Source organism: Dipteris shenzhenensis, chromosome 32, assembly GCF_047967505.1.
Source record: "Dipteris shenzhenensis isolate YYH24624 ecotype China chromosome 32, Dip_SZ_1.0, whole genome shotgun sequence".
Lineage (NCBI taxonomy): Eukaryota > Viridiplantae > Streptophyta > Polypodiopsida > Gleicheniales > Dipteridaceae > Dipteris > Dipteris shenzhenensis.
This window is the reverse complement of record NC_141627.1, coordinates 33,148,358-33,175,761: the sequence shown is the minus strand read 5'-3', so window position 1 is coordinate 33,175,761 and position 27,404 is coordinate 33,148,358. Positions and strand designations below refer to the sequence as shown.

At 43.7% G+C, this 27,404-nt stretch overlaps 1 protein-coding gene across 1 annotated transcript; it reads left to right on the top strand.

Annotated features, from left to right (window-relative positions):
• Window positions 1-2,881: 2,881 nt before the first annotated feature.
• Window positions 2,882-25,576, top strand: LOC147880631 (putative aldo-keto reductase 1). Its single transcript, XM_087370341.1, has 8 exons — window positions 2,882-2,958; window positions 3,087-3,151; window positions 3,267-3,434; window positions 3,549-3,749; window positions 24,030-24,202; window positions 24,614-24,713; window positions 24,910-25,063; window positions 25,197-25,576. Exons 2-8 carry the CDS (start codon window positions 3,110-3,112, stop codon window positions 25,376-25,378), a joined length of 1,020 nt encoding a protein of 339 aa, XP_087226467.1. The 5' UTR covers window positions 2,882-2,958; window positions 3,087-3,109; the 3' UTR covers window positions 25,379-25,576.
• Window positions 25,577-27,404: the final 1,828 nt, after the last annotated feature.

The following is a 27,404-nucleotide window of genomic DNA, read 5'->3' as shown; positions in this document are numbered from 1 at the left end:
GAAAACTTTTTGTGGATAACCACAAAACGCCCTTTTGCTTGGCCAAAGTAATGTGCCAGTGAGTGATCTTGGCCAAAGCTACTGCGAACAAGGCATTGCTGAGATGAGAATAGGTCGACCTCAAATGCCTCCTGCAACAGTCCAACATTACATTAGAATTCCATTAAAGCAAAAGTATACCAAGAGAGAAGAAATTCAAAGCTCATAGTTTCTTACCACTTTGGAGTCATCATGCTCAATCCCTTCCTCTTTGTCAATGAGGATGGATCTAGAGGCCTCCTGCTATCTGGAGTGAGATGTGGAGGCTTCTTTTGGAACATCAGGTAGGTCAGAGTAGATTGATGTCTCTGCATCTTTGATTTGGGCCAGTGTTAAAGCAAGAACCTCTTCTATTGAATCATCTGCTCCCAAAAACCCAGGTTCTTGCATAGTCATGTCCACCTCATATCCACATAGGACACCAAGAGCTTCATCCTCTTGGAGACCAAACATAACCTCTATGTCATGGAGAAAGAGGTATTGTTCTCCATTGACAAGAAGGCGAGCAAGAAACCATATCATTGTTGCGGGTTCAACAGAGGTGGTGCCCAAGGTGGATGGAATTTGAGAAGCAGAATGGGGTTCAGGAGGTCGGTGGAGCACTTCCAAGGCCAATGCAGCTTCCCACTCCTCAACTTCTTCATCTATGGGCTCTTCATTGTAGATGTTGGGCTCATCTACAGAAATAAGAGGATCGAAAAGGGCAGGGGTAGGGTCAGGGCTTGAGGTCGAGGCCTCCTCTTCCATTTGTCCCTCCTGGAGAAGGAAAATAACGGTCATTTCCCAGGATAGGACCTATTTCTTGTGTTTTCGATGACTCCACATGCTAGGAGGTCATCAGTGTCCACCTCCCTAAACCCTAGGGATGTGAGCTGGGCTCGAAAGCAATCTAAACGCTTCATGAACCTGGGTTCTTGATTGAACAAGTACTTCAAATAATCAATTGGGACCCATCTTTTTGTAGACTCATCAAGTTGATATGCAAAACTCGCGATGTAGTCTTGCATGTACTTGATGAGGTCTTCAAAATTGTCTCGGGCTCCCAAGTAGGTGCCTAGGACATCTATGCTCTTATCAAAGACAGGAAATAACTCCTCCTCTCTATCAATTAATGGAGTACGAGAGATGAAATCGTGGAAGGCAGACCTAGCAGAGTCCATGGTAGTTTGGTAGCTAGGAGAACTATGGCTATGATAGTGAAACTTTGAAACTAAAGTAACTTTATAATCTATATATACCCAAATGTTCTAAATATAAAAAATAAAAAGAATTATAAAATTTTTGGGAAAAACTTGACATTGACATGAAACAAAACCATTCAAAACATCAAAATTAATTGCACCACTATTAATTGGAAAATGTCAAAATCCACAATTGTTCCACCCCACATTGTTTACAATCTTCAATATTGCAGGAGGGATAAAAGTGGCACTATGCACGAGCTTCTCTGCACGCTTTCCTACCTTTTCACCATTTAAGGTAAAGTGAAAGGACAAACCACGATTCACGAACTTGAAAATGATATAGCAGATGAGATTTAAATGTGACACATCATGATTTTTGCATTGTTGGCTTCTTAATCGTCATTTGCCACATGTCACACGCACCGATGGGATAGTTAGCACTGGGGCAAACAGAGTCGTATACCAAAGCAGACTGCTTGGTCAAGAAAGCATATTGCCAAGTACTCAATGGAATCCACCATGTAGAACAATTTGTAGAGGGACTCTACCTGCACAGAATAGTTTGCCTGCATAGAAACTCACCAATCAATTAGCATTGTGCATTGTCAATGACTCTGATATGCCTTGCCACATGGCACCATCAAATCCACACATGCGCCCTTGCATGTTGCCACATCATATGCTTGCCACGTGTACCCATTGTTGTCGTCGTCGCTCCCATTTACCTTACTCACGTTGCCAAATGTGAATAACTATTGCGCCGCCATCTCTTTTATCATGTTAACCCCCTCTTGTTGGCCCTCGATGGTTGAAAAAGGGCCTTGGTTGCTCTTTCCCAATTGGGAAGCTCTTAGAAGACGCGGCTTACACTATACCAGCCGCTCACCACTTCCCAGGCTTGTCTCCGCCCCTTTCCTCCAACCATAAACGATCGGTGGGATGTGACAGGTAATATTGCCTAGTGTGTGAGATGCTTTGAAGGAAGATAAAAGGGACATTAGAGAGCATTCCCACGTCTGAGTTTGCTACATCCTATTTACGGCAGGAAGCCTAGGGAGATGTTTGGGTTTTATCACACATCCTTGAGCCACGTGTCATGGATATAGGCCATTGATTTGGTTTGATCTTAGGCCCTCGATTTGGTTTGATCACACTAAGCTTTTCACTGAAGCACTAAAAGCATATTGGTGTTTTTCATAGTAAAACTACATAAATGTTTGAACTTTGATTCAAAGACAGACTGCCACACCAACGGGCCGTGTGGCGCATCTCCCACACCTCTGCTAGGTTGCCACATGGTGAAGGCTACGCGTGGGACTGTGAGTCCAGTAGACTGGGGAGCGCGACAAATCAACGCACGTGGCGGAGGACATGTGGCCATGTAGAGAGAGAAAGATAGAACTAGAAGAGAGAGAGAGAGAGAGAGAGAGAGAGAGAGTGTTTTTAAGACATTATTTATATCTTAAGATTTAGTGGTTTGTTATGTATATGTTATTTCTCCAATTTTGAGATTTAGAAATGAAACCTTAGATTGTAGATGATGATCTCAATTTGGAGACGGGTCAAGTTTCTCGTTGTATATACTTTGGCTGTGAACAGTGCTTGGGAGTCAATTTTCAAACACTTTTGTTTCGTGATGCAAGCCATGACGATTCCTCAACTCTTCTTCTTTGTCTCTTCGCCACCATTGCCGTCTTCTTCCTGCTCCTGCTCCGCTTCCCAACCCTGTCTCCAGGTACCTCTCTTTCCCTTTCATTCTTCTCCTTCCCCCCCCTCCTTCTTTTTTCTCTCTTTGTTTTTTCGCTTCTCATCTCTCGCCTTTTTTCCCACCATTTCCTCACTCATTCCTTCTTGTACCTCCAGCTTGCATCAGCTCTTTCTGCATCATGTCCCTCCCCCTGCGTCGACTCGGTGCTCACGGCCTCCAGGTTAATTCGCTTTTCTCTTGGCTCAACCTTCGGAATCCAGCTGTTACGGAAAACGGCATGTATATATTGATTTGCAAATCGTCACATTACTTGCTTTCCTTGTGGCCCGTCTCAGGTTCCTGCTATCGGCTTAGGATGCATGGGACTTTCATTTGGATACCAGCCATTCCCATCGGAGGAAGAAAGCATTGCGCTCATAAAGCATGCGTATGAACGAGGAGTTACATTTTTTGACACTGCTGATATGTACGGCCCTTTCACCAACGAGATCTTGGTTGGCAAGGTGCTGTCGGGATCGTCCTCCTAGCTACATGTGATATCTTGTATCCTTCACGCCTCTGCATTAGCAAAGGGATGTAAGTTTCAAGCAGACAATAAAGACCTTCTCTTGCAACAGGCTCTGAAGCATTTCCCTCGAGAGAAAATTCAGCTCGCAACAAAGTTTGGGAATGTTTTCGAAAATGGTACGTTAGTGGTGAAAGGAAGTCGAGAATATGTGCGACAAGCTTGTGAGGCTAGTCTGAAAAGGCTGGATGTTGATTACATTGATCTTTACTATCAGCATCGAGTCGACACATCCGTGCCCATTGAAGAAACGGTCCGTATTAAATTGTTCCCTTGCATTTTGATATCAAATCAGTGTTCTACAGCAAATTATTTGTACGACGCTTGAATCTTGAAGTATATATACCAACTAACGTAACTAGCGGGTTGTGTGGCGGCTGCAATAGTTTATTTAATAAGTTAGCCTGATCTATATTTGCATTGTCTGCCTGTCATGCGTCAAATATGTGCAGTATCTATAGAGTTACTTGCATGCTGTTGTGGCTTTCACGCGGAGTTCCAACATTATAAGAGCACGCTGGTCCAGCGACGTGAAGACAAAAAGCACATGATAGTATTACTCGCATAAAATCGTTTGTAGTCAGAAATTTATATGCATGAAGCGAACATGCACTAGCATGGCATGCTGATGCAAATTTATCAATGATCTTTCATGGACAGCGCTCTATCTGGCTGCCATTCACAGTTTATGATAATTCTAATTGAAGACATTTTCCAAGTTGCGATGAACCTAGAGTCTAGAACACATAATCTTAGGTTCTATAAAGGGTGTGCGGATATGTATATGTGAGAGCATATGCTTATACTATGGTCTACACCCTCTGTTTGGCGTTGATGAAGTCAGTGGGGATGTCATACTAGCAAGTCCTTGCTATACCTGATGGAATTTACAGTTTTAAACAGAAGCAATAGCATCCCGCACCGTATTTTTGTATACCTCATGCTGCAAGTAACTATTGTTTATCAAAGCAGCCTTTTATCTGGCAATATGTCCTACTGGGTATCATAAAAAGACAGCTGTAATGAAAGAGGAGCATAATTTGACACTTTTTTTTGGGTAAAAGAAAATTTTCATTAAGAAAGCATTTACATTCATAGCTGTCCCAGAGTGGGACAGCTACTACTCACAACAAAATAGTGACAACTAAAAGCATGATCTCACTCTCACACACACACACACACACACACACACACACACACATGCTTGTAGAGAGAGACGCCTAGATAGACGTGTACGTACACATACATTAACATACATATAGATAGAGACGCATGAGTATGTTTTAACACATACATACAAATGCATGTGCATACATACATACATTCACACACATGCTTGTGGAGAGAGACACGCATAGATAGATGTGTATGTTTGTATACATACATACATACATCCATGTATGTACATACATACACATATACATAAACATACATATAGATAGAGATGCTTGAGTATGTTTTAACACATACATACAAATGCATGTGCGCACGTGCGCGCGCGCGCACACACACACACACATATATATATATAGAGAGAGAGAGATGTGTGTATATGTGTACATACATGTCCCATTGTAGGGCGTCTCGTTGTCGTTGCAGGTCGTAGGTCATCCCTTCAGTCTAATTGTCCTATCATCCTTATACATTGTAGGTCATCTCTCTCTCTCTCTCTCTCTCTCTCTCTCTCTCTTTTGTAGGTTGTAGGTTATATGCCCATACCTGTTGTCTATCATGTTTGTATGTTGTTCGTGGGTCGTTTGTTGTCCACTGTAGGTCATTCATTGCATTTGTTGTTTGTTGTAGGTCGCAGGTTGCTCTATCTACCTTCCTTCCTCTCTCCCATCCCGAGTTGGGGTGAATCCCCAGCCCAACCGTAGGGGTTAGCTTCAGCTCGGGGGTGCAAATAGACACCATGGCCAAGATGGAGCAACCAAGCTTCTCAAACTCTTCTGCAGCCTTGACCCCTGACGGCAGAAAAATCTTTGACTCTGTAGTTGCTGCCTTGACACCTTCTCCCTATGCAAAGACATACTAGTGGTGGGCCCTTAATTTGCCCATGGTTGGCCCTCTAGAACAGATTTTCTATCTGCAAGAAGTTTGAGAACTAAGGCTACAGGTGACAGCTTTGGGAGCCCTAATCCAGGACCTTGAAGGGCCTAGGAAGCAAGCTATTGTAGAGGTGACGTAGACTTGCAAGGCCTCTCCTCCTACCCCCAAACTGGTGTCTATAGTCAGGGCCCCCCTAGCATTGAATGCCTCATGCTGCAAGTAACTATTGTTTATCAAAGCAGCCTTTTATCTGGCAATATGTCCTACTGGGTATCATAAAAAGACAGCTGTAATGAAAGAGGAGCATAATTTGACACTTTTTTTTGGGTAAAAGAAAATTTTCATTAAGAAAGCATTTACATTCATAGCTGTCCCAGAGTGGGACAGCTACTACTCAAAACAAAATAGTGACAACTAAAAGCATGATCTCTCTCTCTCTCTCACACTCACACACACACACACACACACACACACACACACACGCTTGTAGAGAGAGACGCCTAGATAGACGTGTACGTACACATACATTAACATACATATAGATAGAGACGCATGAGTATGTTTTAACACGTACATACAAATGCATGTGCATACATACATACATTCACACACATGCTTGTAGAGAGAGACACGCATAGATAGATGTGTATGTTTGTATACATACATACATACATACACATATACATAAACATACATATAAATAGAGATGCTTGAGTATGTTTTAACACATACATACAAATGCTTGCGCGCACGTGCACACACACGCACACTTTTTTTTTTGGGTAATATCCAGTGCAGTATATTTAGATGTTCATAAATTTACAAGATGGGAAGTCTCCGAAATGGAGAGGATCCCAAAGATCAGAAACATAAAAAGAAAAGCTCTATGCAAGAAGTATCCATATCACCCTCATGGCATGCATCATATAAGGATTGCCGCAATGAGGCTTGGAAAGATTCATATGACTTGTGAATCTGCCGACCTAAGTATGCCAAATTATGCTCACTCCAGATTGTCCAAAGAGCCCAATATCTCACCCAAGAGAGAAATAGTGAGTATTGAGACAAAGACCTCATAAATCTGCCAAAGAGCCAGAAATGTTTCCCAAAAATGTGACTCGGGAAACGGAGCCGAAGATGATCTGAAATTTTCCCGAGGAGGTTCCTAGAACACGGGCAGTGCCAAAGCAAATGAGGGACAGTCTCTAAAGGAGCCTGACATCTTAAACATGTGGATGGTGCAATGCGACGTTTGGCAAGCGTGACTCCCACTGACAATGTGCTTGTCATGCATCTCCAAAGAAAAGGTCTTTGTTTCAATGGCATTTTACACTCCGGAGATTCTTCCGCCACCATGAGAGGGGCTTCCTTATATGCCACAGAGTATTAGCATATTGCTGAATCCATGGAGCAGGCTGAAGAAGCCTGTAGACTTTAATGGAGGTCAAGGCAGGAGGAACATGATGCGTGCATGTAGCAGAGGGTTGCAATTGCCAATCCATAAGCCTGTCTGTGTCAGCCACAGGAGGAACAGGTAGAAAAGAAAGTAATAGATCAGCAATTTTCTTCCATATGGACCTATGGTGCATTCCCAATGCATAGGAAGCAGTGGCCTGGGGAAAAGATAAGACATAGCCCTGATTATTTACCACATCATTTATGTATCTAATTCCCAATTTCATGAGATTGTATGCCCGAACAGGTTCCTGTAAAGCGAGTGGAATGTCAAAGATGGCACTCCAATGAATACTTTCTTTCCTCATTGAATTTGTCCCCGAGCAATTATCAGGAGCCCATTTGACCTTAGAAAGTACTTGCTTCCAGTCAAGTATCAGAGCAGTAGAGAAAGGACAGCCAGGTATCTTCCCTATAAATCTCCCATTGACAACCTCCCAATGATCAGTAGTCCAATGACCATAAGCACAAGTCCTCATGTTGACACACATGGATGCTATCATACAAGTCCATGGCTGTTGTTGGCGGAAAAAAGTATGGAGCATAGTCGCCTTCCTGGCAAGTACATGATATCTTATATTGAGGACATTGAGTCCACCATGCATCCTAGGAGAGCACACCATTTCCATCTTCATCAGTCTCAATGCTTTCACAGCAGTTTTTGTCCTCCATAACATCTCCATTGCTTGAGACAAAAGCTGAAATATCTCTGGAGGACCAATGCAGTAAAGGCAAAAAGAACTAGACATAGGACATTAAAATGGACTGTACTATTCTGAGCCTGACATGAAGAGGCCAAGTAGAAATTTTCCAGTAGTCTAGTTTATGTTGAAGTCTTTGGAAGATCCATTTTAATTGCTGCTTCTTGGTGATATGCCATTGGAATGCACCACCTGACCTGGCCAGAGAATAGAATGCCAGTCACATTGTTTCAGGGGAAGCAATTTAGATTTGTCAAAATTGACATGCAATCCCGCTGCCAAACCATACAATGATAGGGTGCTCATGAGCATGTGAACTTCCCGGGGAGAATTTTGTGGCATAAAGAAGGAATCATCAGCATATGCTTGTGCCAAAAAAGATGCAGCCCCAGGGATTTTAAGACCAGGCATCTGTCCTGTGTTTGTAAGATGATCAAGATACATTAAGAGGGGATGGGTCGCAATGGCATAAAAGAGAGCACTAAGAGGGCAGCCCTGTCTAACTGATCTGCCCAATGTCCATGATCGAGATAGATGACCCCCAAGAATGCACTGAGAAGTAGAGCCAGAATAAAGCCAGCAAACTGCATTTGCTATCTTGGAACCAAAGCCCATCTTTGTCATGATTTGAGAGATAAAATCCCATTGAATAGTGTCAAATGCCTTAGCAATATCTACGTGCAATATGAGCACATCTTGATGTGAATGCTTAGCATATTCAATTGTAGTCAAGGCATTGGAGATATTATCATGGATTTGTCTGTGCGGCACAAACCCATATTGATGAGGATGAAGTCCCGCATTCAATAGCCCGTGAAGCCTATACACAAGCATTTTGGCAATGAGTTTGTAAACTACAGGCATCAAAGTAATAGGCCTCCAATCTGAAATATGGTCACACATATGTTTTTGGGACACAAGTTTGACTATGCCATGCTTCCAAGAGTGCGGCAACTGATTTTCTTGCCAGGCAACATTGATCATTTGCAAGAGGATGTCTTTCAAATCATCCCAAAAGGAAATATAAAATTCCACTGTAAGGCCATCCTAGCCAGGGGACTTGTATTTACTGAGGTGGAACAATGCATTATCAAGTTCTGTGTCAGTAAAAGGTCTTTCCAAGATAAGAGCATCATCCATTTCCACTATTTCAAAAACATATTGGAGGAATTCAGTCCTAGCATCAGTCATTTGATTGGATGGGGAACCAGGAGCATGTGAGGGAAAGAGGGGGGTGGAACGGTAGGAGACAGTCGACACTAGGGAGTGTGGGTGTGTAAGAAATGTGTTGAGCCACACCACAAACTCAAAGGTTTTATTAGGATTAGGTATGCACCCTATGACTGTCTTAAGACAGTCATAGCGGTCGTAACATTTAAAGGGTGGCAATGTGCCTTTACCCCAACAACCTCCCACCTAAAGGCCAATGTGCCTAAAGGGGAGAAAAGAATAAAAAATTACAGCAATATACAGTTACTGTATACAAGACCATAAAATAAGAATGGTCTCATCCTAATCCCATGATGCGGCGACAATGTGCAAACCGCTCTGTAGGCAAGCTCTTAGTGAGCAAATCTTTAGGATTATCATCAGTATGCACCTTCACAAGCTCAAGCCGCTTGTCTTCCAGTACCTCCCTGATGAAATGGTATTTCACATCTATGTGCTTGGTCTTCTGATGAAAGACCGGATTCTTTGCCAACATGATAGCACTCTGACTATCACAATGCAAAACTGGCATATCTCCTGTAATGCCCAAATCTCCCACCAGCCGAGTAAGCCATATTGCTTCCTTGCAAGCCTCAGTGGCTGCAATATATTCAGCTTCAGTGGTTGACATTGCAATGCATTTCTGCAACCGAGACACCCATGATATAGGACCTCCTGCAAATGTGAAAATATAACCGGTAGTAGACTTCCGGTTATCTGCATTCCCTGCATAGTCTGAATCTGTAAAACCATGCACCAATGCATCCTGCCTACCATAGCATATGCACAAGTCTTTGGTACCCTTGAGATACCTCAAGACGCCTTTCACTGCTTCCCAGTGCCGCTTGCCTGGATTTGCCATATACCTGCTGATGACTCCCACCGCAAAAGCAATATCCGGACGAGTGGCAACCATGGCATACATCAAAGAACCAACTGCAGATGCATACGGAACCTTAGCCATCTCAGCCTTATCATCAACTGATCTGGGGCTGTCCTTACTGCTGAGTTTTAAATGTGGAGGCAACGGGGTACTAATAGACTTCCCCCCCTCCATTTTAAACCTCTGCAGTACCTTGCCAATGTACTCTTCCTGTGACAGAAACAAAAGTCCCTTAGACCTGTCACGAGTAATCCGCATACCTAGTATGTGATTTGCATCACCCAAGTCTTTCATGTCAAAAGACTTATGTAGTTGCTTCTTCAAAGCAATAATCTCCTGCTGAGATTTGCTGGCAATCAGCATGTCATCCACATATAGAATGAGTAGCATCAAACTGCCATCCTTTGCCCGTTTGGTGTACAAGCAGTGATCGGTCTCACACCTATGATACCCTTGGGACTGCATGAAGGCATCAAACTTCTTGTACCATTCTCTTGGCGCCTGCTTGAGTCCATACAAGCTCCTCTTGAGCTTACACACAAGCTGCTCTTTCCCTTTAACAGCATATCCCTCTGGCTGACTCATGTAGATCTCATCATGGAGATCTCCGTGAAGAAAAGCAGTCTTCACATCCATCTGACATAAATCCATGTCCTCATGAGCAACAAGAGCTAACACTGCTCTCAAAGTAGTCATCTTGACTACAGGGGAAAAGATCTCATTAAAGTCAATGCCCTTCTCCTGCTTAAATCCCTTGGCAACCAATCTGGCCTTATACCTCGGTAAAGCATTTGAATCCACTTTGACTTTGTAAACCCACTTGCATGGCAAAACCTTTCTGCCTGCAGGTAGCTGCACCAAGTCCCATGTATCATTATGAAGTAAGGAGTCCATTTCTGACTGCATGGCTTTCTCCTACTTCCTTTTCTCTGTTCTTCCCATAGCTTCCCTGAAGCTGGAAGGCTCACCACAATCTGTCAGCATGATAAAATCAGCCACATTATTGGCTTCTGGAACAAACCTGTCAGGAGGCCGTTGTACACGGGTGCTCCTCCTAACAAAATGCTCCGTATTAGGCTGCTGTCTAGCCTGTTCGTCATGCATGACGGGTGGCTGTACCACCATATTTGGCTGTCCTACAGCGCCATTTGCTGGCATATCCAGTGGTGCCATTTGCTGGCATATCCAGTGGTGCATCATTGGCAAAATTGTCTGGCTGATTTTCAGCCTGTATACCCTCTTGAACAGGGTTATTTACAGCAGCCTGCTGCTGCATATTAATGGGCATTCTTTGCTGTCCGACATCATCATAAACAACCCTCCTGTATTCCACAGGTTGCATGGGTTCTTTGTGTACACTATCCTCTTTAAAGATGATGTCATTGCTGCGTATAATCTTCCGTTTGACAGGATCCCATAACCTGTACCCCATTTCACCTTCGTCACCGTAACCCATGAAGATGCATCTGAAAGACTTTGGCTCTAGTTTGGTGCGCAGTTCTTTGCGTATATGAGCAAAGCACTCGCAGCCAAACACACGTAAGTGCTTGTATGAAGGTGGCTTGCCAGACCACACCTCCTCTGGCACTTTGAGCTCCAAAGCCTTGTTCGGCGACCTGTTAATTAAGTGAACTGCTGTTTGCACGGCTTCTGCCCAAAAGCCATGGCGCAATGCAGCATAAGACAACATACATCGAACTTTCTCCTGAATAGTTCGATTCATCTGCTCACTCACACCATTTTGAGATGGATTATGAGGGGCTGTGAGTTCCTGTTTAATGCCCTTAGCTTCGCATAACTGTACAAAAGCATGTGACACATACTCACCCCCATTATCGGATCTGAGGCATTTCAGCCTGCATCCTGTCCGATTCTCAACCTGAGCGACAAACTTCTTGAAAGCATCTAAGGCATCGCTCTTATGTTTCAAGAAATAGACCCACACTTTGTGTGTGGCATCATCAATAAAAGTAATGAAATACTTTGCACCCCCTAGTGATAGCTGTGGCATCTCACACAAATCAGTGTGCACTAGATCAAGCGGTGCTCTATTCTGGGGAGTTCTCCTCTTATGAGGAGTCATAGAATGCCTTCCAAAAATGCAATGATCACAAGTAGGCAAATCTGAAAATGAAAGAGACGGCAGATAACCCAAACGTGACAATTCTTGCATTCCTTTAACGGACATGTGTCCCAACCGGCTATGCCACAATGAAACCTTCGGCAGCTCGGTTATGGCAACAACATGATTACCTACACTGGAAACATAAAGAGGGTACAAGGTATCACTCTTATAACCCTCAGCCACTACAACCTGGCCATCAGTAATCACCCATTTGGAATCCCCAAATGTGGTGTGGTAACCACTGTCATTCAACAAGCCAGTGCTAATCAGATTTTTCTTGATTTGCGGCACATGGCGAACACCATCAAGCATAAATATGCGTCCGTCAGGGAATACTATCTGTATACTGCCAATCCCTGCAATCTGACATGCATAGTTGTTCCCAAGGTGAACAACTCCATGAGTACCTGTGTAGGAAGTAAACCACTCCCTATGAGGCGTAACATGAAAAGAAGCACCTGAATCCAAGAGCCAGGTGTGCATGTCATGGCCATAAACAAGCAATGTATGTGCAATTACAGCAGAAGAACATAATACATCATGTCTGTCACTGTCACTGTCCTCTGCTGCAACATTCATTGCATCAGTGTCATCTCCCTTGGCCTTGCCTTTGCCTTTGCTTCCACTGCCTGCATCCTTTGCCTCAGCCTTCTTGGTTTTCTGATCCCGTATAAACTTGAAGCACTTAGACTTCACGTGTCCCTTCTTGCCACAGTAAAAGCATTCAATATCCTTTTTGCCACGGGAATGACTGCGGGATTTGGACTTGCCAGCAGATCTCCCCTTCTGCTGAGTCCTACCTCTTTCCTGTACCTGCAAAGCATTGGAAGACTTGCTGCCCGCATTATTCTTCTTGCTCATCTCCTCCATGAGAAGAGAGCTCTCCACATCAGCATACATAAGAGTGACATTTGAATTAGACAAGGTTGTCTTAAAAGTGTCCCAACTCTCAGGGAGGGTACACAGCAAAAATGCAGCCTTGAACTCCTCGTCCAAGTTCAAACCCTGTGCAATAAGCTGAGTAAAGATGGCATTGAACTCACTCAAGTGTGAGGTCATAGCTGTACCTTCCTTCATGTGAAGGTCGGCAAGCTTCTTCAACCAATAAACCTTACTGGCTGAACTCTTTTGGGCATACAACTCTTCTAGCCTCTGCCATAGGCCATAAGAGGTCTTTTCTGCCTGAACATTGAACACAAGAGAATCAGTGAGAGTAAGCATGATAGCCGCCCTTGCGGACAAATCAAGCTCCTCCCACTCATCATCTGCCATCCCAGATGGCTTGACACCCTTCAACCTTATGGGCTTAGAAATCTTCTTTAGCAGAAGTACATTCAAACACTGTTCTGCCCATAATGCATAATTGTGTGCCCCTTCCAATTTCTTTATGTTCAGTATTGAGGATTCACTTCCCCCTGATGCCATATCAGACAAGGAAAGTGCCTGACTCCCTGTAAGTCAAAAAATGACTAAATAAAATTCTGATTTCTCAGAAAACCTGCTCTATCAAGAGCCAGGAGCACTCACAATAGTGCTGTATTTTACTGTCAAAAAACCTGCAGCAAAACAGAAAATTTTCCCTCCAGTCACTGTACCTTCTGACACACTGTACCGTGCTCAAATAGGCATAAAACAGTAACTACAGAATGCTGCAGCTGTTCCACAAGTGCTTTACAAGTGCATCATCATCTGACGAAACACAAAACACTGATGTCCTGAACACTTCTCCCACCTCAGATGAGGTATTGCACTGATTTTATATGCATAAACCACTTGGCATACACTGTTTTGTCCACTAAAAAAAGCTCCAAACACCTCAGCTTGTCACAAACCTGCAACAAATCATGGGACAAATCCCAACCAATCACCCTTCTGCCAAGGGGATAAAAGGCATCTGAAGTTCTCAAACAGTAACTCAAGTGCTCACAAGCAAAATCTGGGCAAAAGCCCCTTGATTTGACACCTGTACCAAGTGAAACACCCTCAACAATGAGGTAGCATACAAAATTCAGCGCTCTCCTGGCACTTTCACCTGACAATGTAATGCATAAACTGCCTGTGTGCACAGTAGCAACATAGATCCCAACGTACAAACACCGAAAAGAAAGTCTTTTGAGCACTGTCAACGATGGACAGTTAGGGACCGAGTAAACTCGATGCGCCCTGGCCAAGCGTGGCTCAACTGAGATTTTCAAAGTGTCGTACACAGAATGTGACCTGCAAGAAATGTCACTGAGTACACTGCGGAAACAAGACCAATGTGGGCACCCTGGCTCCACACTGCCTCAAGGCATACACTGCATACACTTCCAGGCAAAAGCCCTTTGTAATAGTCACCCGAAAATTGAGATTTGCACTCAGTGTAAGCATAAAAGCCCTCTGCAAATCAAGACATCTGACCTTCCCGAAAAATAACTGTGCAACCACCACACACTGTGGCACTAGTTACCTCAAGCACGAGGGACACGAGTGTACTTGCTGTACCTCAAACACAGTTTTAGAACTGAAAAATTCCGGGAATGCATCAAGAAAAAACCTCGTTGTACTTTTGTACCTGCGTGTACTTGCAAGTACCATGCAAAAGAGCAGAGTGCTCTCACTTTTTCCTTCTTCCCCAAACAAAGTCTGTTTGTGCCTGTGCAGCTGTACCTTTTGTACCTACGAGGGCACGGATCCAAAAAAAAAAAGTCGAAATTCCCTTGGCTGAGGGTATAGCCGGTACGGTTGTACCTGTACGTGCACGTGTCCGCTGATGGAGGTCGGCTGCCTGTGTGCAGCCGGCTGCTCACACGACCCGGTAGCTAATAGCTGTACGGCCGGCTGCCTGTCGCGGCTGGTCGCGGTCGCGACTGGCTGGTCGGCTGCTGCCTTGCAGCCGGTCGGCTGGCTGCAGCCACTGGCTGCGGCTGCCTGGTAGGCTGCGGCCGCCGGTTGCTGGTAGCAGCTAGCAGCAGCTAGCTGTTGCTGCAGCTATGGCTGCTCGCGCACCTGCTGCGCACGGCTGCTGCTGCTTTGAGCAACGATTGCGAGCTGAAAGAGCTCGCCCTGCTTGCTGCTGCCGCCCTGAAGCACACCGCGTGCTGCCTGCTGACAGGGGGCACGAGGCCCGAGGGGAGAGGGAGGGGTAGACCGGAGTGAGAGGGAGAAGCTGGCTCTGATACCACTTGTGAGGGAAAGAGGGGGGTGGAACGGTAGGAGACAGTCGACACTAGGGAGTGTGGGTGTGTAAGAAATGTGTTGAGCCACACCACAAACTCAAAGGTTTTATTAGGATTAGGTATTCACCCTATGACTGTCTTAAGACAGTCATAGCGGTCGTAACATTTAAAGGGTGGCAATGTGCCTTTACCCCAACAGAGCAGAGAACAATTTGTGGAAGTAATTTTGGCCTTCATCTTGGAGATCAGAGAAAGAGTGTGTCCAAGAGCCATCAAGCTTCCTTACCCTTAGACATGAGTTTTTCTTTCGAGTAGCATGTAAGCCCTGGAAAAAAGCTTTTGATGAGCAGCCCTTATCCATGAGGGGTTTCATTCTTGCCCTGATTTGCCATTTATGCAATTTCCTCTGATCATTAGCAGTCAATTTAATCTGAGCATGTGATAGGGTATCATTTTCTGAATCAGAGAGAGGCCGCAACTGAGAAAATTCAGTCAATTGTTGTGCTGTCCTTTTTGCCCATTTAACCTCATTCCTCCATTCAGTCATGTGCCATTTGCCATACTCCCTAATGACATTCTGCATACGAGAGACAAAACTGTCCCAAGCATAATTCATGTCCTCCTGGGCATGCAAAGGCAAGGGATGGATGAATTGCAAGTCTGATCATTTGCTGGAAATAGTGATGTCGGAGATAAGCCTGATTGACATTCAATAATTTACTGGGAAGAGGTGGCAAATCATCTAGAGGCATGCCAAGCTGCAAATTCATCCACAATGGGGCATGATCTGATAAGCCCAATGAGAAATCTATAAAGAGATGAGGGCTAAAATCTCCAAATTGTTGTGGGCAAAACAAATACCATCTGTCAAGCCTTGCCCAGTATGTTGTAAGTGCATTATGATGAAAAGTATATCCAGGCACTGACCCTTGGAGTAGTAGCCATAAATCTTCAGCCTGCACGGAAACAAGCATGCTATCCCATTTCTGCCTTTCCAATGATAGCATACGAGATCTTGAAGTGGTGTTATCTCTTGGTAGGGGGGAATTATTGAAATCTCCACAGATGAATGCATTGGATCTCCATGGATATCTGCATAAAGAATCCCATAATGAAGCCCTCATGGCAGAGGTTTGGGAAGCATAAACTGATGCAAACTCAAGAATATCACCATTAACATTACATTGTATGACCATCCATCTGCCACTGCTGTCATTGAAGGCCAACTGGGGTTCCAGCTCATGTCTAACCAGTATGCATACAGCTGAGTAGGTAGTGGTACCAGCATAATATATATCATAACCGCCAAAATAATCATGATGACCAACCTTGGAGTGTTGATTATGTTCTTGCAAACAAACAATATCTGGCTGCATTCTATGTACATAATTCCAAAAAAGCCTCTACTTGGAGACATTGCAGAGGCTCTGTACATTATATGTAAAGCACTTTAGTGTTTGGAGCATGAGAGAGGTATATACAGGAAAGTATCAAAATAAAACAAGACATTAGACAGGCAAAGCCTCTGCCTGCATGGGCTGCATTCCTTCATGATCCATGAAAGACACATCATTTTCTCCTTCTTCTGAATCACATATAGGGATGCCCTTCTTCAGTACCCCCACCCAATTTTGAAGGATAGGAGCTGAAGTAGAAGCCTGTCCGGGTGAGGGAGAAGAAGCATCCCATTGACGAGATTGAAGGGGACGTTGCTTCAATACAACCACCTTCTTAGGTTGTTGAAAACCATCCTGATCAATCCCTGCAGAGTCTTTCATCTTCTCTTTTCCTTTATCTTTTCCTTTTCCAGCAAGTGGTTGCACCTGATTGATTGGTTTGGCATTCTTTGCTCCATTTCTATTTGTTGTCTTAGCCTACAAATTCTCATTTTTTTCCCGTGTTTGGGGTGGCAAAGCATTGGGAGGGGGCTGATGCAGAACCATTGGGCATTCAGAGGCTAGATGCCCAAACTTGTGGCAGGCAAAACAAGCTCCTGCAAACACATCCCACTTTAATTCAAAATACTTTTTCCCCAATTGTACTCCCTCAACTTCAACTGCAATAGAAGGAGGGGTAGGTGTGTCAGTGTCCCAGAGAATGCAGAACCTGAACCTGTTACGGTTTCCCATGGGACGTGGAGGGCAAATGACCTGTCCCAAAGAAGCAGCCAGGCCAGGCAACTCTTCACGCATATAATCCGGGAAGTTAACAACCTCAACCCATACAGGACAATGATGTCGTATAAGACTTTGGTAATCCTTGTTTGGGGACCAGGGCATAGCATGTACCATCTGCTTCCCATAAAACAGGGGAGAGAACTCAAGTAGCCTATGCTTGCACGAAGCATCAGATAAATGCACTTCATAGAAGCCTCTGGAAGCAAAATACACTCCCTCTACAAAGCATCCTCCAAGGATGGACTTAATCCACTGTGCAACATCACTAGCCTCTGGGATTCTTCCTGGAAAGAAAATTATGACAGTAGTTTGAGACAACTTCCGGAGAGGATTGACAAGGGACGGCAATTTCAAATTGTACGTGACCTGTGGAACCGGTTTGTCCCATTCCTGTCGTGACTGCTGAAAGTCATCCTTAAGGGTGTCAAACATGTATTGAGCTTCCACAGTAAATTCATCATCTTGCGATGCAGGCTCTGAAAGGTGACGCTTAGCATCTGCAGGTCTTTCTTTTTGAGCATATGTACAAACTTTCGAATCTGAAGCCATAAGGGAACTGTGGCAAGACAAGAAGGAAGAAAGGAGCTAGCAGACACGGGATTGTACGGGGAAGTACAGGAACAGCAGATGTACGGACCTGTGGACAAGATTGTACGGAAATTCAGAGGGGACTGTACGGAGAAACTGGATAGCGATCGTATAGTTGTACGGAAACTGTACGACAGGTAGGACAGCAGCGTACGAGAAAAAAACTGTATGGCAAACAGCGTACGGGGCTGTACGGAAAGCAGACCGGAGGTCAACGTACGGAATCTGTACGGCGACCGTACAGATGTACGAAATCTGTACGGCCAGAAAAACAGAGATCGCACCACAACACACACACAAAAGACGAGGAGCTGCAGGAGGCTGAAGACGAGGCGGAAAAGAAACAAGATGGAGCGATAGAGAGGCGGCTGATAACAGCGGACCATAGGCTCAGTAGGGGCAGGTCAAGATCACCAACAGAGCCAGGTGAGGGCTGGAATCGGCGCCATGGCTAGAGCTCCTCTCTCTCACTCACACACACACACACACACACACACACACACACACACACACACACACAGAGATGTGCGTATGTGTACATACATGTCCCATTGTAGGGTGTCTCGTTGCCCTTGCAGGTCGTAGGTCATCCCTTCAGGTTGCATTTGTTGTTTGTTGTAGGCCGTAGATTGCTCTTGTAGGCCATCTTTTGGTGGTTCTAGTGATGCCCTATAGGCCATGGTATGTGCCTTGTAGGCATAAGTGTAGGCACTTATAGTGTTAGTGCCTTCTATGCCACATAGGACACTTAGTCCTATTCTATGCCACATAGGACACTTAGTCCTATGTGACACCTAGGACACTTAGTCCTAGGCCTAGATACAAGTACTTTGTACTTGTGTTTTGCAACCTTATCTATCAATCTAAGTTTGACGTGACTTCTCTTTTCGACTCGTCTTGTACCTGCACTCTCTCTCTCTCTTTGACCCGTACCTTCAGTGGTATTAGAGCAGGCGTCTAGCTCCCCAAGTAACAAGTGTATCTGCATTCTCTTCCGTACAGTTGTACAAAAGGCTTGGTATCAGCGATCCGTACCTACAGTGGTACCTGCGCATCGAGGGTAACCGTACTGAAGTTGTGCATCGCAATACACTTCGTCGTACCTTCAGTGGTACCTGCGCCGTCGCTGTTTGTACTACACGTAGCCGTTGCATTGCTGTACTGAAATCGTGCATCGTCGTACGTTGTATTGAAATCGTACACCCGTACCTACAGTTCGCCGTACGTACGGTGCAGTGATAGATCCGTCGTACTTTCGTACCGTACGCCATTTCGTACCTTCGTCGTACAAGGTACATACGCCGTACGATTGTACTTGCATAGGAGTACAAGGTACTTTCACCGTACGTACCTTCAGTCGTCAGGAGTTTGTACCAGCTTCCCGTACTATGTACCTTCAGTGGTAATCTGTACAGCGTCATCTGGGTATTCCGTACAGATTCACCACAGGTTTTGTACCTGTTTTAGCATTGGCTGGAATCAGGTCCTTGGTCTCACTGCAGTCATCTACAGACATTTGCAGGTTTGGGGCTTTTGCAGGACATTGGAAAATTTTGGGTTTTCATTTCCTTTCACCTCCTTTAATTGCAATTTCTTGCAAGAAATTGGAGTTTTGGGATTTGTTCTGCAATTTCTTGTTTAGATTGCAGTACATTGGGTCAGATTGCAGGACATTCAGTTACATTTGCAGGACATTGAGTCAGATTTGCATACATTGGGTCACATTTGCAAAATTTCAGCAAAAATTTGGGGCTTTTCTGAATTTGCCCTCTTTTTGGCCTATTTGCCCTCAATAAATTTGGGGCTTTTGCCAAATTTGCTGTTTTTGCAGTGAACATTGCCTGTCATAGTCACATTTGGGTCAGATCTGCATTTGCCCTTTGATTTGGGTCAGAAATTTGCAGATATTTGCTGTCATTTTTGGGACAGCCAGCTTTTTGCAGTGATAGCCTTGAGGCTTTTGGGTTTTAAGGTCTTTTACAGGTTATCACAATTGCTATGGCTGGGAACAATCAAGATTTATTTGGAGTTCTTCGTGAAGATGATAAGTTGGATGGCACCAACTATCCGATGTGGTCTTATCTCATGAAACATATTCTTGTTGCAAAGCATTTGTGGAATATTGTTTCTGGGGCTGATCTGAGGCCAGCCAATGCTACAGTGGTTGGTTCTATTGCTGCACCTTCTGCAGGTGGTACTCCTCCTGATGCCTCTTCCTCTAGCACTCCTGCTACTGCTCTTCCAACTCAAGAACAGTCTAGATGGGATGCAAGAGATGCAAATGCACATTCATGCATTGCTTTATCATGCAAGAGAATCATTATTCCACACATCCGGTCTTGCAAGACAGCAAAGGATGCTTGGGATAAATTGGCTTCTCTATATCAGATTCGCAATGAAGCTTGGGTTGCATATTTGAGAAGGCAATTACAGGAAGTGAATATGAATGAAGGTGAGTCAATGGATGCATATTTGACAAAGGTCAAGGACCTCATGGAACAGCTTGCCAACATTGATGAGGTGGTGCCAAATTCACAGCTTGTCAGTACTACATTGAATGGACTACCAGATACATATCAAGGGTTTGCTACAACCCTTCGATTAGTGGCCATGGGTAAGCGAGACCACTATTCTTTTGATCAGCTAGTTACTTTGCTTTTGCAGGAAGAGCAAAGTAGAGCTAACAGACAAGCCATTATTCCTGATCATGCATTTGCTTCAGAGCAGACAAGAAGAGGCAAGGCTTCCAAGCCTATGGGCAAGCCAAAATCTGCGCACAGCAGCTGCATTTCCTCTACGCATAGCAGCTGCAATTCCTCCCATGCATCTTAAAATACAGCAGATAAGGGAAAGAAGAAAAGATGCAACTATTGTCGCAAGCTTGGACATGACTTTTCAGAATGCCGGAAGCGCAGTGCTTCGGAGAAAAAGAAAGCATGATTGACAGTTAATGCCTCACATGCCATTGAATCCCATGAGCCAGCAGATGCTTCACATGCACATGCTCTTCAGGATGATTGGGCATGGGCTGTCCATTGCTCATTTGATCCCTCCAAAGCTGATGCACTTTTTACTGCTAATGATGCTCAGTCCTGGTACTTTGATAGTGGTGCTTCCAAGCATGTCACATCTTGCAGACAGTTGTTTCATTCTCTAGCTGATGCACCTCGAGGGGGGACTGTTACATGTGCCAATAATGCTTCATATGCTGTAAAAGGAGTTGGATATGTGCAGCTCACATCCATTTCCAGCCATCTTGTCACTCTAACAAATGTTCTTTTTGTGCCTGGAATTGAAGTCAACTTGATTTCAATTTCAGCAATTGCTACTTCAGGTTTCAGTGTAATTTTTGATGGCTACAGATGCCTAGTATATGATCTTCGTGATGACAATGCCATAGTTCTCACTGGCACTTTGCAAAAAGGGCTTTATCACCTTGATCATCATTTAGCTGCACTTTCTATTGAAGCATTGGCTATTTCAGATTCACAGCTTGCTGAAACTCATCTTTGGCATGAGAGAATGGGCCATCTCAATTATAGAGCTCTTGCAAAGCTACATTCACAGCAGATGGCAAATGATGTACCTCAGACTCACACAGTTTCTAAACATGTGTGTGAGAGTTGTCTTTTGGGTAAGATGCATCGATTTCCTTTTCAAAAGAATTGTCCAAAACTCTCTCAAAGGAAATCGCAGCTAGTACACAGTGATGTCTGTGGCCCAATGAGGACAAATGCCATTGGAGGATACAAGTATTTCATGACTCTCATTGATGATTTCACAAGGTATTGCTGGGTATATCCTTTAAAGGCCAAATCTGAAGTTTTCTTATGCTTTCAGAGATGGTTGCATATGGTTGAGAATGAATCAGGATGCAAGCTTGTCACCCTCAACACAGATAGGGGGGGTGAGTATATGTCAAAGGAGTTTGATGCATTTCTATCCTCACGGGGCATGTTTCTGAAAGGAAAAACAGGTCCACAATGGAGATGGCCAGATGCATGCTTAAGGCCGAGTCTTTGCTCAATAAATTTTGGCTTGATGCAGTAATGTGTGCCAACTATGTGCTGAATAGATCACCTACACGGGCATTAAAGACTATTACACCTTATGAAGCATGGAAAGGCAGGAAGCCTTCACTTTCACACATGAAAGTTTTTGGGTCTCTTGCATATGTTCATGTACCATCTCAGCTGAGACATAAGCTTGATGACAAGGCAATCAAATGTATATTCATTGGTTACAGCCAGGAGAGCAGAGGGTATCGGTTATATCAACCAAATACTAGGAAGATTATTGTCAGTAGAGATGTGATCTTTGCTGAACATTCAGCTTCTCCTCTTGTGGACTGCAAAGCAAAGCCAGATATTGACATGTTTGATGCCTTTGAATCTTGGTTACCTCTACCATCATCAGAAGAGGATTTTGAGCAGCAACATGAGCCTCATGCAGGCCCTCCACTAAGCAATAATCAGCCACCACCTCATGCTGATTTGCAGGTTTCTCTTCCGGCACAAAATGATCCCACTACTCATGATGCAGTCATTGAAGAAAGAGCTGTCAATAGACAGCAAAGGCAAGTTCCCAGATGGCTTCTTGACACATTGAGGGACAGCAAACAAGATCAGCCTTTTGCTGCCCGGACAAGATCAGGGAATAGACAGCATGGTCACTTTCTTGAGTTTGCACTCCTTGCTACAGCTTGCAATGAAGAGCCTTTGTGCCATACAGATGCTTTTGACAGCAAAGAGTGGATGGATGCAATGAAAGCTGAGTTACAATCTATTGCAAAAAATGACACTTGGGAATTAGTAGATCTCCCACCTGGCAAGCATGCCATTGGAACGCGTTGGGGCTACAAATTAAAAAGGAAATCTGATGGCAGCATAGATCGATTCAGGGCCCCCCTAGCATTGAATGGCTAGAAGAAGACAAAGAGGGAATAGATTCCACAACTAATATTTGCCACTCTAGAGGGCATGTCGTAATTACACTCAGCACATGGGATAGACAAATCAAACTTCTTCGCCAATCCTAACAAGCTGAAAGGGGTCATAGTATGGATAGCCAAAGAACTCACATGAGCTCAGCTGAGCCAAAAGGCAACAGAGTTAGTCAAGGTCAAGGCGGCTAGGAAAGATGGAAAATGGGAGTATATTGTGAGGGCGTGGCCCTCATTAAGGAGTTTAAATCAAAACCAAAAGACCTTCAGTCTTAAACTGATGTATGGCTATTTATTATCTTATTTTCAGAGTACGATATATATACCTTTTAATAACTTGGAGTCGCTTTATGCACTCCTTGGGGGCTGCCGTATGACCTCCCTTAACAGATATATTAGCTGGTTTTTTGCTGTCCCATAGACCTGTTCGTCCCCCGTGGACATTAATAGACTTTCTTTCTCATGTATGTGTGTATGTTTGTACTTATCTATGTTTATACCGTCACACACATATGTCTATTTGCACATATACACATATCTATCTACCTATATGTGTCTCTTGAGTCTCTCTTTATTTGTATGTTTTATGTATGTACAGGTGTATGTATGTATGTATGGACGAATGTATGTATGTGCACATACATACGTATACGTATACACAATACATATGTGTGTATGGATGTATGTATGTGTTTGATATGCCGTATCCACATAAAATAGATATGTGAATAGATCTATTGGGGGTTCGATGTAATGTATAGATGTTCCCACGGTTGGCGCATGTATTTGAAGATCTCTTGATAACTTTGCTGATTCTGCTGGAGTGAACTCATTGCAAGTTCTGTCTGCACATATTACTCACTTAATTGTAAATATCCGTGATTCCTTGGGATCTTAGCTTGTGGATTTTGAAGGAAGGCTCTCAATTAATGCCCCTAATATTGGAAAATTTGATCAAGTGAACTCGTTGCAAGTTCTGTCTGCACATATTACTCGCTTAATTGTAAATATCCGTGATTCCTTGGGATCTTAGCTTGTGGATTTTGAAGGAATTTGATCAACTTCTGTGCAATAATAGTAAGAGTGAAACGTTTTCGAGGAATAGTAGTTGTCTGCACTTTATATTATTTTGCTCAAAATGTCCTGCTGTTTGTAATTTTGTGGATTGTCCTATGCTTGATTGGCATCAATAGAGTTTGAGACGGAGGGCTCTTTCCCATAGTTTGATATTTGGGATTGTAAACAGATGGGGGAGCTCAAAAAGCTTGTGGAAGAAGGAAAAGTAAAGTACATAGGTTTGTCTGAGGCCAGTCCAGACACGATTCAGCGCGCGCATGCTGTTCATCCAATCAGTGCTGTGCAGCTAGAATGGTCTTTGTGGACAAGGGATGTTGAGGAGGATGTTATACCATTATGCAGGTGATAGAAAGATTTAATTTTCTATTGACCATATTTCTCTTCGTGTCTAGATGCATCGCCTAAAAAGTTTCTCTTTCTCTTATCTGCAGAGTTCAGATGATCCCATTATAGTCATCATATAATAATTGCAAACTTATACAAAAGTTCTTGTTGTTTCCGCATTCTTTTTTGAAGCCACAGTACAGAGTTTAATTGACCTTCCTCCTTCCTAAGGCTTTTCACAAGACTCATACTTCTTATTAATAAATTGTTGTGTGTGGAGATGTGATGTAATTCTAGGGACATGATTATTTTCCTACTATTAATTACACACTTGGGATATAAATGCAAGGCTTGTGAAAAACAATTCTGGCAATACCAAGGTGAGAAAAGAGGTAACCGAATCTGTTTTGATCCTGTGATTACCTGCAGGAGTCTGGGTATAGGAATTGTGGTGTACAGTCCTCTTGGCCGGGGTTTTTTTTCTGGAAAAGCTACAGCTGAGAGTTTATCAAAAACAGACAGTCGACTGGTATCGCAGATATGCTTTTGTTCTTGTCATGAATCTTTCTTTTTCCTTTGGAAGTGAGAGAGGGGGCAGCAAGAAAGGAGGGGGGGGGGGGAGGGGGTAGGCTTGACAATACCATCAATACAGAGCTCTCATTTTGACCATTTATATGCATGGTTCTGTACTAGTCTAATATTCCTCTCTTATTTTATCCACTCAGGAGCGACATCCTAGATTTCAGGCTGAAAATCTACAGAAAAATAAAATTTTTTATGAGCGCATTGCAAAACTGGCAGAGAATCATGGATGTACACCTGGGCAGCTTGCCTTGGCATGGGTTTTACATCAGGGGGATGATGTTCTACCAATTCCAGGTAAAAATGGTGCCCACAGCTCTTTCAGCAGTAGAAGATAGAAGTAGAATCAATCAGAAGTCTGGGAAGGAAGATGCCATATTAAATTTTACTTATTGTGAAGATTGACATTGACATGCTGTTGCTCTGGCAGGCACATCAAAGGTCAAGAATCTTGATGAGAATTTAGGTTCTCTCAATGTGAAGCTGTCAAAGAAAGATCTCGAAGATGTTGCTGCAGCAGTACCTGCAGATGAAATTGCAGGCCTGAGATATCCTGATTCCCACTACAAGAATACATACAAGTTTGCTAACACTCCTCCACTGCCGGCATGAGAAAGCTTTATATTTTACTGGGAGGCCAAGTAGACAGCAATCAATCTCATATGGGTAACTGGAAGAGTTAGACATTCTTTGTACTTTCTTGGCCAGTAAGTTTGCCTCAGGGAGAGTGGTTTACTAACTGCAGGATCTTTCCAAAAGGCAGACATCTACAAGGTCATTGATATGAAAGCCACATGCATTATGCCCTCATATTTATTCCGATTGTGATATTGTCTATGGTTGTGATGTCATTGCAAGTGCATGTGAATGTTGTTTGTGATCATTGTCTGATTTGTAGCATGTGAACAGGCTATAACTACACGAAATGAATGCTTCTATCACTATCATGACTCTCTGCAACCCCTCACGTTCTTCTCTCCCTCATCTATTCTCTCCCCTCAGTCCATTCTCTCTTTCCTCTTGGTGAACAATATTTATTGCAGGTGATACACCAAGCGCAAACTTGGAATTTGAGCATTTGCATGGCTATAGATGTTGGAAGAGCTTGTGTTGCTGCTCTCAGCTTTCCCAGGCTGTTCCCAAGCTTGTGCACTGTACTGCCATATGTGTGCAAGGGAGAGAGGGTGGTTGCACTTTTGTTGTTCAGGCTACTGTGCACATTTGTCAATGAACAAAGGTCAGAGATTCCCCACCCAGGTTGCTACAGTTGATAGAGAAGGAGCTTAAATGGCTCAATTGGCTGTGCGATCTGCAGCCAGGCTGTTGCACCGATGCACAGGATAGACCCCCAAACCAATGTTCACCCAGCCTTCTTTGAGCTCTGTAGTAGCTTCTCTTTTTAGTAGATATTCGGGTACTTCCTGCCTCGATGTATCCGTCCATCTCGCCGTTGACTCGGGCTCCCACTACCTCCCTCTGACGACTCCCTCTGGCTAGCTGGCTCCCCGCCATCAGGCTTCGCGATAACTTGACGACTCCAACTCCTGATGACTCCGCCAGCTCATGATGACTCCATCATGCCTCGACATCTTGTCCCCTCCATTGACAGATCTCTAGCTGTGATGGATCTCCCCATCGCTCGAATTGTTTCATTCTCTCTCTCTCTCCACATTCTCTCTCTCTCGCTCCACATTCAATCTTTCAATGCATTTTTAATATTTTTAAAGTTAATATATTTAATATAAGAGAGATTTATTATGTTTTTAAGATACTAATTTTTAGGATGTTTTTTCACTCTCTCAATGAGTTTGAACGAGTCCAAAGTAGGATCGTCAAGTTGTATCTTACCAAGCTAGCTCCCTCAAAATTTGAGCCACCTCCTCTTGAATGGTCCCTTGAGAGACTTGAAGGAGTATGCATAGCAAATGAATCCTTACGAGGGAATATCTTGCCAGTGGAAAAGAAACCCCACAGTTTCTAACGTAAGAAGTTTTGAAAGTTTAAGCCACATATGCGGATGAAGCTTGATAATACGAAAGTCCATAAGAGTCTCAAAAATTGGTGCCATCTAGTGTCCATAGTTCATGTAAGGCTAGTTTAACACCATCAGAGGTTGATCTTCGAGAAGTGCTTGATTACTTTGAGAACTATACTAATGGTAGTGTCTCCATAGCAATGCCAAGGTCGATAAGAGAATCTTATGTGCAAGAAACTGATAACATTGGAGAGACTCCAATTTATGAGCGTCTGGCTAAAACTCGCACGATAAACCTCGCCCTTGAAGGGAAGGAAGAGTAATTGGTATTCATTGGGAAACAACTTACAGAGAAAGATGAAATAAAGCCCAAAGCACTCCTAACGGAATATCGAGATTGCCTAGTATGGTCATACAAGGAAATGAAGGGAATTTCACCATAAGTGGCAGTACACATAATACTTATTAGGAAAGGTGTCCACCCTAAGGTATTCGCTCTGTCCATTTCCTTGGGGATAATAGAGTATGCTTTTTCTATGGATTATCAGAAAGCTACATAAGAGTTCTTGGATAACCTCATTGACAAAATATGTGCCTCCATCTAATACAATTTCAATGGGACATCCGAATAAGGTGACCACATTCTCCTATAAGGACCTTCTT

What these genes read in the sequence shown, in the direction of transcription:
- LOC147880631 (XM_087370341.1), top strand. Translation starts at nt 3,110, where the DNA reads ATGTCCCTCCCCCTGCGTCGACTCGGTGCTCACGGCCTCCAG. An exon ending in TCGGTGCTCACGGCCTCCAG is followed by an intron (nt 3,152 to 3,266) that starts GTTAATTCGCTT and finishes GGCCCGTCTCAG; the next exon opens with GTTCCTGCTATCGGCTTAGG. An exon ending in CAAAAACAGACAGTCGACTG is followed by an intron (nt 24,714 to 24,909) that starts GTATCGCAGATA and finishes TTATCCACTCAG; the next exon opens with GAGCGACATCCTAGATTTCA.